Source organism: Clarias gariepinus, chromosome 23, assembly GCF_024256425.1.
Source record: "Clarias gariepinus isolate MV-2021 ecotype Netherlands chromosome 23, CGAR_prim_01v2, whole genome shotgun sequence".
Lineage (NCBI taxonomy): Eukaryota > Metazoa > Chordata > Actinopteri > Siluriformes > Clariidae > Clarias > Clarias gariepinus.
In genome coordinates, this window is record NC_071122.1 from 4,287,060 (window position 1) to 4,300,661 (window position 13,602).

A 13,602-nucleotide genomic window follows, 5' to 3' on the forward strand; every position below is an offset into this window, starting at 1 on the left:
ACACTTTCTTTAGGCGCTGATGCCATATTGGGAAAAAATTACTCGCGTTGCTGATTCAATTATAACTGATCTTAGTGCATCAAGAAAAAAATAAGGATTTACGATTTAAAGCCATAGTGCATCAAGAGCAATGAACTGAGGAATCATCTAAGATTGAGCCTGATCAGCAGTGTGGCATTTTATTTTAATGGAATTAAAATAAAATATTTCAGTGTTTTTAGTACAATTTAGCAGTAAGAGATGCAGAAAACATTTATAATTCATACATTCATTTATAATTACATGTTTTGAAATAAACATACACACAATATCCTTTTAAACCTGAACACTAACAATCATCTGTACAAGTTTCTGGAAATGTATTCTTGTGTAGCTATCTGAAATATAAAAAATATTGCAAAGTACAAATTAACTAGTAAGAGCTGTTTACTGCTATCCCTCTCACTAATGTCGAAAAAACGAACTGGTCTTTTACTGATTGGTAAAAGGTAAAGCATTTCACACATCTATTCAGTCGATAGATGACACTGCCATCCTTTTGCTTTCGGTCCTGATACTTTAGCTGTGACATCACTTGCTGTCAAAGTAGCACTACCCAATATGACCCAATATGACCCAATATGTTGCTTGTCCACTGGCACTAATGCAACAGGTGGGGCACAACTAATCTACTCCATAAGATATTTGTAATTAACTATGATAAAGTGCCTATGAAAAGTCTCTGTTTTTGAAAATGATTGGTCCAATCAAAGTCATGACATAGAGAAAGACACATGTCCAGCTCGATGAGATTTTTACCCAAACTGGTCCTCTCTTCTGTGTGATGTCACTGTGATTAGCATCAGGTCTGTTATGGAAATAACACAAAATGTTTACAAACAATTACACTAACTTTAGCAATTAAATATTAATAGCATCATAAAGTGGCATGTCTTGATTACATCCACTACATTATTAAAATAACAGGACATTCTGCTGTCAACTTCCTGTTTCCTACTTCCTGTTTTCCTCGCCTCCTGCTCTCCAGCTTCTTGCAAATCACTTTCACTTGTGAGTTGTTTATCATTGTTCCTTAATTAAAATGTTTCTCTACTTCTGCGTCTAGCTCACATTCTCAAGCTCTTAATAGTGGTTTGACTGAAATAAAACATCTTAAGCAGACTTTGGTAGAAAATAAATGAAACTCCAATCAAATAGAACGTGCCTAAATAAAATGCAAGAAAACCCACAAAATATCTGTGTAAGTTTAAACATTACAGTTACAGCATATAACTAAAGTAGTTGAATTAACTAAAATTATTACAAAATAATTTGTGAAAAGCTAAATTTCTGCTGTTTTGTTCAATTTTAAAAGCTGATATTCAAACATTAGTGAGAGTACAGGTGTACAAACGACCTTAGACCTTAAGTTTGTCAAACAATATGGAAATTACAAAATAAATAAATCTGGCATCCTTCAAGTTTTCATTATAAGCCCACTTTCGTTTTTCCTTTTATTCAGATTTTTAAGACATTTATGAGAATTTTGTGTAGCCCTGCCTCTTTTACACACTTTTTTATATATGTTTCTTTTAATCCAATCTGATTCAGCTTCATGCTGAATAAAGAAATTCACAAAAATCACAGAATGATGCCGCTTACAAAATTGTGTATTCAACTCAATATTTACATCATTTTGTAAAATTATTCTGTGCTACAACTGGACTGTTACTCACTTGTACCAGTTTGTGAGTGTCATCATGATGTAGAGTGATGCAAGGAATAGTTGGAGGTGAAAGAACGAGTAGCTGTACTGGACGCTGTCTCCCTCATTATCTATCACCCGTCTGGGACCCTCTGAGTCTTCGAGGCTTTCTGTGGAGCAGTCCTGCATCCCAGCGTCTGTAGGAGTCAGCAGGAGTTTGTTCACCTGACTGGTGCTGGACGAGCGAATGCTGCCGAGCCACAGAGCAACATGTCAATACAAGCATGTAAGGTTTCAGTTAATTTCTAATTGCTGCAGTTTATATCATTTGTACACAAATACATATAAATACACAGATAAATTTTCTATATCGATGTGCTTGTTTTATAACAGATTTCTGTTTTGTCAACTCGTTCATAAAAAAACCTCAAACAGATTTTAAGGGACATGGATAATGAGACATTTTCTGAAAGAAGAGATGTGGCTAATAAGTTAAACCAGTTCTTTAACAGGTTTGATTGTACTGCCATTATTGTTACCACTGTCTGTCCACTTCTCATTTTCCCTCTTCCTCAACCTCAGTCTCTATCTCCCACATCTCGCACCTTGGACCCCGTTCCCCACCATTACTGTAGATCAGGTCTAAAGGGTCTGAAGAGGTTCTGTCCCAGCGAGGCAGCTGACCTGGATAAGGTCTGTCCAAGAATGCTGTGAGCCTGTGCTTAAGAATTAGCTGAGGGTCCCTAACCTCTGGAAAAAATCCCGCCTCATCCCAGTTACTAAGAAAAACTGCCCTTAAGTCCTTAATGATTTCAGGCCAGTGGCGTTGACTTCACACATTATAAAGATCTTTAAGTGACTGATTTTTAGACCTTAGGTATGTCATGCACTAGATCCCCTGCATTAGGCCTACTCCCACCTTGACAAAGGAAAAGAGGTTGTGAGGATAACATTTTTCAATTTCTCCAGCGCTTTCAACACCATCTAGCACATTTAACACCATAGACAATAGATAATACCACAACCATAAATCAAAGTATAACAGGATGAGACCTGCACCTCTAAGCCCATGGTCATCAGCACAGGAGCTCCTCAGGGGATTGTACTTTCCCCCTTCCTGTTCACTCTGTACACTCCTGACTTCAAGTACAGCTCGGAGTCATGTTACATGCAGAAGTTCTCTGATGACACTGGTATTGTGGGGTGTATCAGGGGTGGACAGGAGGGGGAGTACAGGAGACTTGTGAATGATTTTGTGACCTGGTTCAGGTCAAATCACGTCTAGCTGAACACCTTTAAAACCAGTGAGATGGTGATAGACTTTCATAAGACTAGGTCCATGCTACTACAGGTCTCCATTGAAGAAATGAACCTCAAGTTGGTCAGGACATATAAATACCTAGGGCTATATGAATGCAGAACATCTATACAAAAGAATACAGAATCAGTTGTTCTTCCTAATGAAACTGGGCTCTTTTAGAATATGCAGGAAAGTCCTGCAGATGTTCTATCAATTTGTGGTGACCAGTATTATTTTCGCCACTGTAGGGATAAAACCTTTAATGCAGAAATGCCACGTGACTGAACAAGGTGGTCAGGAGAGCAGAATCTGTGGTAGGCTTTAAGCTGGACTCGCGGGAGGTGGTGCTGAAAAGGGCCGCCTTGAACAAAATGCTGTCCACCATGTTCGACACCAGTCACCCTCTCTATGAAACTTTTGCCAGGCAGAAAAACATGTTCAGTGAAACTAAAAAAAATCCTTTGTTTCCAGAGCCACATGCTTTAACACCTCTTTACGTTGCCTTGGCATATAATTGAAATTCTTGGTTAGAGGGTCCCTCAACCAATACACTTCCTCAGTTAAACATGTTTACATTTAGGCATTTGGCAGATGCCATTATCCAAGGTAACTTACATTTTAATCTCATTAGTCTTTAATCTCATCTGAGCAGATGAGGGTTAAGGGCCTTGCACAAGGGCCCAACAGGGACATTTGGTGGTCATGGGATTTGAACCTGGGACCTTCCAAACCGTAGACCTGAGCTACTCCTGACCCTTATATGATGTTGCTCTCTCTCATAACACTCACTGTTCACAGTCATACTTATTTATCTACTCATTATGTACCATTATTTGCACTGATTTGCACTACCTCAGTCTTGCACCATTCACTTTGGCACTGCTGTCACTTTGAGTGGTTGATGATCTCAACATGATTCACAATCTTTAATTGCTACTACATGTTTATTTTTTATGATGTTACTAGCCTTGCAGTTGGATTTTGGAAATTTCTTTCGGGATTAATAAAGAATCCCCACTCTAATTATAATAAAAACCCTGGGAATGTGCTGTTGAAGAAAACAAATCCATGGTGGAAACAGGAGCAGTAACTCAAACACAAAATCATGATTAGATTTGATATCTAATTTGAGATTTGGTTAAACTGAGTCCGGCTGAGTTGGTGATCATACCTTGAGTATAAAAGGCACAATACAAACAGTAACAATCCCACAATGCTTTGCGTATCCTCCCACAGGAAATAGGGATGGGTGGGGGTGTTGATAAGGGTTTGGTTTGTCGAAGATATGTTGGAAGTGGGGACGAGCTGGAAAAAGCTCAACAGGTTGGGATTGCAGGATTTTTCTGTGGATTAAAACAAAACAAAAGCAGCAAGTTCAGTGCTGGAACAAATCCACAAGTAAAATAATTATACAAACCATTCCAACTTCCCACAGTGCTTTTAGCAAATAAGGTGACGTTTTTGTTTTGTTTCTCATTGTCACTTATTTTTAGTGTAAAATGTACATCATGCTGGTGTTTTTTTTTTTAGCTTAATTTGAAACACTTGCTAGGTAGCTTGCTAATTAACTAAAGCAGACTCAGGTATTCAAACATATTCTTACATCACTGTAAGGTTTTATATATTTAATTACAGCAAGCAATGTATTTAAACATTTTACAACACAAAACAACATCCTGCTATCAGATATAATATATATGAGATATTATATACAGTATCAGTCAAAAGTCGGTTTGAAGTCTGTTTTGCAAATCCATTTTACAGTATTCAATTCAATTTCAATTTTATTTGTATAGCGCTTTTAATGATTTACATCATCACAAAGCAGTACTGTTCTTGCTAGAACTGTTCCAAAAGAGCTGACCTTTCTGTCTTAAAACAACAACTGGCTGTTGTTGTTGTTGTTGTTTTTTACTTAATTACCTGATGCCATGTGTGTTATTTCATAGTCTTGAAATAACCCAGTCTTGTTGTAGGGTTAGAAAATATAGAATATAAATCAAAAAACAAAAACAAGTACTGATACTGTATTTACATTTTGAGCCTCATTTATGAATCAAAGTCTATATACTGTATGAATAGACTTGTTTGTAAATCAGTTGTAGAAACATTTATGAAAAAAATGTGGTGTTTATTAACCCAGTTGGATTTGGAACAACATTGTATTCTACATTTTACTCGTAAGTTTGTGTACATTTCCATCATAAACTTAAATTATTCGGCTTTAAATCATACAATTATTAACTAGTTTTTGTGACAGATTTAACTCCAAATGTAGTTACTTTTTTCAGTTACATGCCATTTTTCTGAACATTTGCTGAAACTCATTCACTTCTTTTTAGTTATATAAAAAATACTTCCCATTTGTTTTGAAGAGAAAGTGGAGAAAACCAGTAAAACATTTAAAACTCTGAAATCTAATTAAAAGCGTAGAGTCCCACAGGGTTCTGTCTTAAGGCCACTATTTTTTTTATTTTTAATTGAATAATTGAATTTTTTTTTTCTTGAACAAAATTTTGATATGTAATTATGTGTTGAATGATGCTTATTGAGTAAATGTGGTGTAATGTGGTGTCTGCTCTTTGTTCACTTCAGTACCTGGTTCATTTGTCACAGCTGACCAGGTGAGGTACATGGTGTACAGACTGATGAAAGATGACTGCATGAGTCCGGAACTAGGAAGACGTTTCTGCAAAGCAAAAAGTGTGTAACGTAATAATGATTTTTAAAACACCTATAACCTATAACACCCTACAACCTAGGGCACACCCCATAGTCTTTGCCTCCAAAAATTTAATAATGTGATCCAGATGATAATTGAAAAACAAATGTTTCTTTTAGTTTTTATCTAAACTTAAATCTATGAACACTTCACACATGTTTTTTACTGTGATGGGTCAAAAAATTTTACACAATGTGTAAAGCTGAACATTTAAAGTAAATTAGGTCGTAGTTAGGTAGTAGTTTTCCTCCCATTGGTTGTTTTTTATGACTGTTTGTTTAAATGGTTTTGGTTTGTATGTAACATATGACTTACTTGGACGTTATTTAAGATAGAGATGACTGAAGCTATAATGCAGAGGATGAGGTTGAAGCTGATAAAGAAGCGGTTGAGTACACACTCCATGGGCCGAGCATAAAAAATCAACATGAGTGTGACAGCTGTGATTGCCAGAGAGTAGTTCAGTAACGTAACACTAATCATAGCTACAGAGAGAGAAAAAGAAGGGAGGAGAGATGAACCAAATTATTATGATATTATAATATTATTATAATATTATAATAATAATAATAATATAATATTATTATAATATTATTATAAAATAAATACAGAGCAGTTTATTAGTTATTTAAATTTGTACCAGTTGCAAGAAAAAGTTTATAGAATTGACAGACTGATATGCTTTCAGGATAAAATGTACAGCTCATAACTAAAAAAAATACATTAGTAAGTTGCGATAAAAGAACACTCACGCACCACAACACCAGAGCTTTGCGTTCTCATTTTCCTTCTTGTGGATCCATGACTCTGTCAAGGAGTGCACGAAGTCCATGAGGAGGATCAGCTGGATGAGGATGAAGAGGAAAGCTCCAATGGCACCCACAACAAACCAAACTGACCAAAGATTACAGATAAATATTCATTACATTAATTCTCCCATTATTTTTTTTGTTTTTACTTACACCATACTAGTCAGACTGCATTATGCTATGCAATATGTCCCAAAGGTCTCCAGAAAATAAATTGAACAAAACGTCTTCCAAAGATTTTTCCATACATAGTTTATATGATCCTGGTTTTAGTTAACTCTTAAGCTTTTTTTTGACAAGAGAAAAACGCATTGAAGTCATTTACATGGCTAAATCAGAATCTTTCACAAACAGAATGCATTCGAATGTCTCAGGCACAACACCATCAGTTCATCATGGAAGCAAGAGACGACTCTGGAAGAAATGGTGATTATGTGGTTAACGATATTTGTGTTAATTTTTCCTTGTGTGTGGAGACTGTCTGGATATCCTAAAATGCTGAGAGCAAACATCTAAACTCCTCTTGATACAAGACTAATACAAGGAATTTGTTTATTGGAAAAAGAAAAAATATTCACCTTTACTAATAACTGTTACCATTTATCTATTTTTTATTATAATAATTGGTAAACACATTGTTGTACTCACACTTATATGTGTGTAATCCGAAGTATAGTGCATCTGTGTTTTTTACTTAATCTAGTTGTATGAAAAAGTAAGAAAAAGACCTTAAGGCCTGATTTATGTAACAAACGGAGGCCTGGTACACCAGGGCTTATTTACGACACCTGTTGTGAAGTTGCAGTAACATATTTTTATGATGTGTGATGAACAGGACAGGCTTGTGACTTTGAAATTGAAATGAAAGAATTCTCACAGTCATATTGTTACATCTGATTGTAATTTACATAACTGATATATTTAGCTCTCCTCTGTTGCTTTCATTATGGCCATGTCATAATTTCGATAACCTAATACAACCTCACAACATTTATTTCAAATGGTGTCTCATGCTCTTTGAACTACTTTTTCACAATTTGAGACTGATGAATTATGGCATTGTCATTTTGGGATGTGGCCGTGCCATCAGGGTAGAAAAACTCAACTCATCAGCTGACTTCATTTTAATTCCACATAACATTCTGAGTCTAGACCTGACCAACTGGAGCAACCCCAGATCATAACAACTCCCTAAAGGCTTGGACGAAGGCACGAAGGTGTATCACTTCATCCGCCTATTTTTTTTAACCTGATGCTGGGTGAAGGGTAATTCTGGACTTATCAGACTACATGACCTTTCTCCATTGCTCCACAGTCCAATTTTTATGCTTGGTTACAAGCTGAAGACTTTTTTTTTTCCCAATTTGCCTCATTGATAGTGATTTTCTTAAAGCTACTGTACATAGCTATTTAGTCCCAGTCCCTTGAGTTCTCTCCTCATTGTGATTATGGAAATGCTTACTTTGACAATTGCTTACTTTTACAAACATATCCTTTTTACTGATGGTTCTTTATAATTTAAATTTAAGTGAGCTTCCATTACGCTCATACAGGATGTTTTTTCGAGTATATTTCTTCCTTGAAGATGATGGTTTAGCATTGTACTTCCTGGTTTTAATAATACATTTTACAGTTCTTAACCCATTTTTAGTAGTTTCAGCAACAACTTAGTTGTTTGCTTGATGCAGGACAATAATTTGCCTCTTCTGAAACAGAGGAACATCCACAGCCACAACCACAGCACTGTGCCAGTTAGGGTTAAATAACTTGTTACAACTAAACCATATTAATCACTGCAGTAATTCTCCAATGGAAGGCTCTTAACTATTCATTTATTTAAATCCTGGTGATGATTTTTTTTTTTTTTTTTTTTTTTTGGCCATGCAGTGGATTCAGCAATTTTTTAAGAAGCATTTGTGTAATTGTGTGTAAAATGCTTAAAATTAATAAAAATGCACTTGTATATAAAGTGTGTGTTTCTTACTGTGGGAAAATTGTCCCTCTGGTATGTAAAAGGCTCCGACAGTGAGCGCGATAATGAATGCAATTTTGAAAAACCAGCAGCTAAAAAAAAGGAAAAACCTGTTAGAGAAATGCTTAGCAAAACAGCTGCAAAAACCAGAAAAGGTTGTTAAACTATCTGTAAACCATACTCAGGTGTGAGAGTTAATCAGTGCTTATTTGTTAATTCCTTATTTACCCATTGTGAATCGCAGCTCGGGGGTCTCTGCTGTTCTTTATGTTGATGGTGAGCAGACAAAAAGCCAGGAAGCTCATGCTCATGCCAAAGCACAGACGATACACTGCTTTGTAGCCCACAAAAATGTCACACTGAAAAACTCTTGGGATCTCGGACATCACACCATCACAGAATCCAGGGATCTGAACAAGTAAGTCAAAAAAATCTATTTGTTTGATTGTCAAATAATTTACCCTATCGATTCATGTTATAATCTCAAATGATTTACTTGAAATTCGTTTGTAATCGAATTTCAAATAATTCACTTATCAATTCACATTATAGTCTGATATGACTCACTCATCTATTTAATTTTAATTCCAAATGATTCATACATTCATATCATAAATCCCCTAATTCATATTCCCCTAATGATCTCAAGTGATTTATTCAGCCATCCAATTATTCACTCAAGCATTAATGTTATAATCACAAATGATACACACACTCATTTAAAAATGAGATTTGTCATATAAAACATAAAATACATGTTCACTTAAGTCACTAGAATCTCTAAATGAATAAAGAAAGAGTTGTGCGTTACCTTTTTCATTTGGCGCTCAATGCTGGGTGACAGCATGATGCAGGCGATGATGGTGTCGATTAACAGGATTGAGGCGTAAATAATACGAGTCACTATTGAGTTTTTACATTTTGGACAGAACTGACATGTCAAGCATGTGGCAGAACCACACAGACACTGAGCCTGAAACACACACACACAAAATTGTCATTTTCATAAACACATAATTAAATCATTTTCTAAACTGTGATAAAAGGACATTGTAAAGGATTATGATAAGACCATAGACCATAATCAAACAGATATTTGCAATTAATTTATTTTATTTTTTGCAATATTAATACTTTTTGTTAACTGCATGGGATAAAAGACTTAAAAATTTTACTGACATCAAAAAGTATTTACTTAGCGGAAACATTTGATTCCTGATTCTGATGTTAAAGTCATCACAGCTTTGACTTTAAAGATATTTAGTTCAGTAACACTGTCTATATGTGTACAGTCTAATAATGTATAAGAATAAGTCCATATTAAAGTTTTTTTAAATGAGCGAATTAAAATTTACTATAAAGAAAGACTAGAATTAAGTTACTAATTCACTTTATGTCTGGAATAAATATACAAATACACAATATATATATAGTTTTATATTTTATATACTATTTAAAGTATTTACATGGACAGTATGTTATATACAAATATACACTTATTGTATGTATACAGTCTTTTTATTCTCAATGTTTCAAACACGACATAAATTAAATCCTTGTTATGGATATAAACGATTTTAGAACATTTAGCAACTTTCTTAACATCTTCTAAAATATTGATGCTTGAATGTTTCTGAATGTGAGTGCTTCCTGTTTAAGTTTACAGTACAGACATTTTAATTTACTTGTGTGAAAATGTTTTTTAAGGCGTATCGCGGTTCACTTGATAAAGCCTTTGTGGATTAGAAGGTCAAACAGGCAAAAGACTGATAAATGCAGCAAGTCTGTGTAACAGATATTAAATCATATCTTATAAGTTATAACCGTTAGATATAACAGTTAAAAATCCTGCTCGTATTCATATGTACATTTTGCATTTGCAGCTTTGAAACACTTTTAAACAAATAAGGTTAAGTTATTGGACCTATCCACATGGTATGAAATACTGTAGTTTCTGTAGCCAGAACAGTGTTATCTGTGTGTATTTAAATCATCTGACCTTAAACTTTCAAGGCGAACACATTTAAATTCTTTTTAGTTTCTAAAAAAAGGCTTCCTAAACCAGAGTAACATTTTTTGATCTGCTAAATTTATATAATAATTATCCTTGTTTATTCTATTTACCAAATTAGACTGGCTCTTTATTCCCCAGTACACTTTATGGAGAACAGTATGTAATACAGTATGTAGACACAGTTTTGGAAGGTGGCAGTCATAATTTCCCAGTCAGCAAGAAAAGCTTGTCAGGCACTAGTGTTGGGCATTAAGGCCTGACACAGTATGTTCCAGTTCAGCCCAAAGCTGATGGTTCAGTGGGGTTGAGTTCACTCAGGATTCTGTGCAGGACACTCGAGATCCTCCTCTCAAACTTTAACACCATATCACACAATGTCTTTATTGAGCTGGCTTTGTGGATCTCACAGGCTGGATAACGGTTTGTTCCTCTTGTTCCATTGAAGGAAAAGTGTTATATTACGGCACACAGAGAAATTCCTGATTCCAAATTTGTGACAACATTTAAGGAGAATTGGCCATGGGTGTAAACATCAGGGTGCACAAATTTTTAGTCAAATTTTATCTATTTTTAAAATACTCTAAAGTGAAAACCTGAACCAGGCACTTTAGACACACCATGAGTTATAATGTAGTTAAAAACCTTTGCCAGTGCAAGGAAACTGAACTTTATCTGGAAAGCTTTAAAAAAATAAGGTTTGAAGATCGTTCAGAAGGAATCGAAACAGCAACCGGCTAAATTCCTTAGGCCCACACCCAAATCCTGTGGAACAAATAAAAAACTTACCCTTTTAATTTTCTTGGAATGAAATGAAACTGAAACTTAAACATGTATCATACTATTTTGTTTGGGTTTTTGTATATTATTGAATTATTTGTTTTACTGTATTTTTGTTTAGCACTTGGCCATGAGGCATCGCTGGCTCAGCGGTAGGTTTCTTGTTGGAACGGTTAGTCTGATGTGTCGAGCCCTCAACAAGAGCAGCCAAAAGACTAACACAGCAACAACAACAATAAATTTGTCCACAGTGCTAAAATGTGGACATTTTAAGTGCTAAAATTACAAAGTACAATAAAGTGGGTGCTCAGTCAGAAGCTTACTGTTAACTGTTAAAAAGCGATACAAGATGTAATAAATATGTTGTACAGCTTTTTTTTATATATATTTCAGACCCAAGAAGGCTTCTAAACTAACAAAAGAAGATGGGACAGATCCCGACTTTTCTGTTTGCGCTGGTCCAAAGTCAGTCATCTGATCAGAATCTGCTCAGGACAATCACTGCTCTCAAGCAGGAAAAAATCTCAGACAGTATGAAGCAGAATGACGTCAGAGACAGTTCTGATCAGACTTGTGATAAACTCATAATGTGCACTCAGTGTATCACAGCTATGATCAGGGCTATTATCTGTTTGTGGCGTCTTGCTGCTTTACTGTCTCAGATTTTATTATTTCTTACACATCTGTATTTCAGTATGATGAAGATGTTTGTAATAAACGAGCTAAATCTTGATTCTTTTTTTTCTCTCCCGAGCAAGAATGTACCCCAGCATTCTCCTAAAGTGTCACATTCCAAGCTCAGGTTCTCCAACACATCCTTGCCTCTGTCCCTGTTCCTAGCCTGGGGTTTCTGGGGTCTTCTTTCAGTTCCTGAGGTCGTGCAGCTGGAACACATCTGGGCTTTAACAGGGAAAATGATATTCTGCTCTAGACAAACATCGCCCTGTGGGATGTGTGTGTAAGTGCGGTGTGCAGCGATGTTAATCCGGTTAGGAAGTTTTAAAACAATCCGTTTGATTACAGGGGACACCGACGGGACATGGTCACGCGCAGCACCGCAAAGCCGGATTAACGCGCGCGCGCCGAGACGCACAAGCAAGCACCAACAGATTGGATAAAAAGGGACTTTCAAATATTTATCTTGTTGTTTTTAAAAAAAAATAAATGAATCAGTACAGGTGCCGGTACCCAGTGCAGAAGGCTGAAGGTGCCTAAAGTCGCTCCCATGATCCTCCTTCTCCAAAAACTGTCTGGAAACCCGGGTGAGATCCAGATCCAGGGTCAGCTCAGATTCCGCGGGTCAGTTTCTCCCTCAGCAGCTGCCGCAATTCATAAAAACTTAACACCCCTTCATTTTCTGTCTATCAGACTCTGTAAGCCTGGCTTTTCTTTCGGTACGGATGAGTCACGTGACCTCTTCCGCAAACCCCGCCCTGACAGTGAAAAGACTCCGTTACAAAACCACAGAGAAAAACAAACAACACAAAAAAAAACCAACGGTACAACTACAGATCTCTGACTGAATAATTAATATCTCTGTTTTAGCTAAGGGATAATTAAATAAGTAGTTTGATTACACTTTTTAAGTTTTTTTTTTTCTGAGTGAACTTTAAGTGCATTTGGGTCTGCTTTGCCAAAAAAAAAAAAAAAAAAAAAACACTTCAATGCTCATCATCATCGTGTGTAGCGCTTTATCCTGTGTACAGGTCTGAAGCTAATCACAGGGGATTTAGGGCACGAGGCCAAATACACCCTGGACTGAGTACCAATCCACAGCATTTTGGAAACTCCAATTCTGGACTGTGGGAGGAAACCCACCAAGCACACAAGATCACACAAACCCAAGGTGGGACTTGAACCCTTGAGCCCGGAGGTACAAGGCGACAGTGTTAACCACTATGCTACCTACACTTTGATACTTTTATTTTAAAAGCTACTGTACAGAATTATGTGGTTTGTCCATTTTACAGTCTCTGGCATGGTGGCATTGGTCGCACAGTGTGGGAGGGCCGTGTTAAATTTACACCCGATACCCAAACCACAGTCACTGGATGCAGTGCCCGTCCCAAGCCTGGATAAAATGGGCGATATGCATTAGGAAGGGCATAAACCCTGTGTCAAGTTATGTGTGGATTGGATGGTCCACTGTGGCGCCCCTCTCGACAAGAGCAGTCAAAAGACTAACATAACCCTTTGTGTTAATACGCCCATACCCTCTAACATACCCTCTATAGTTATGAAGCCACCTTTTTGGTAATTACACCCCTTCTTTAATATTTAAAAACCTTTTTTTTTTTTTTTTTTAAAAAGAAAAAAAAAACATG

At 36.2% G+C, this 13,602-nt stretch overlaps 1 protein-coding gene across 1 annotated transcript; it reads right to left on the reverse strand.

Annotated features, from left to right (window-relative positions):
- Nucleotides 1-517: 517 nt before the first annotated feature.
- Nucleotides 518-12,615, reverse strand: si:ch73-267c23.10 (serine incorporator 3). Its single transcript, XM_053484491.1, has 10 exons — nt 12,467-12,615; nt 9,299-9,460; nt 8,716-8,897; nt 8,500-8,579; nt 6,463-6,600; nt 6,022-6,191; nt 5,583-5,673; nt 4,156-4,327; nt 1,716-1,934; nt 518-847 (listed from the first exon to the last, which is right to left on the reverse strand). The coding sequence occupies exons 1-10, from the start codon at nt 12,503-12,505 to the stop codon at nt 709-711; spliced, it is 1,392 nt and encodes a 463-aa protein (XP_053340466.1). The 5' UTR covers nt 12,506-12,615; the 3' UTR covers nt 518-708.
- Between the last annotated feature and the right edge of the window lie 987 nt (nt 12,616-13,602).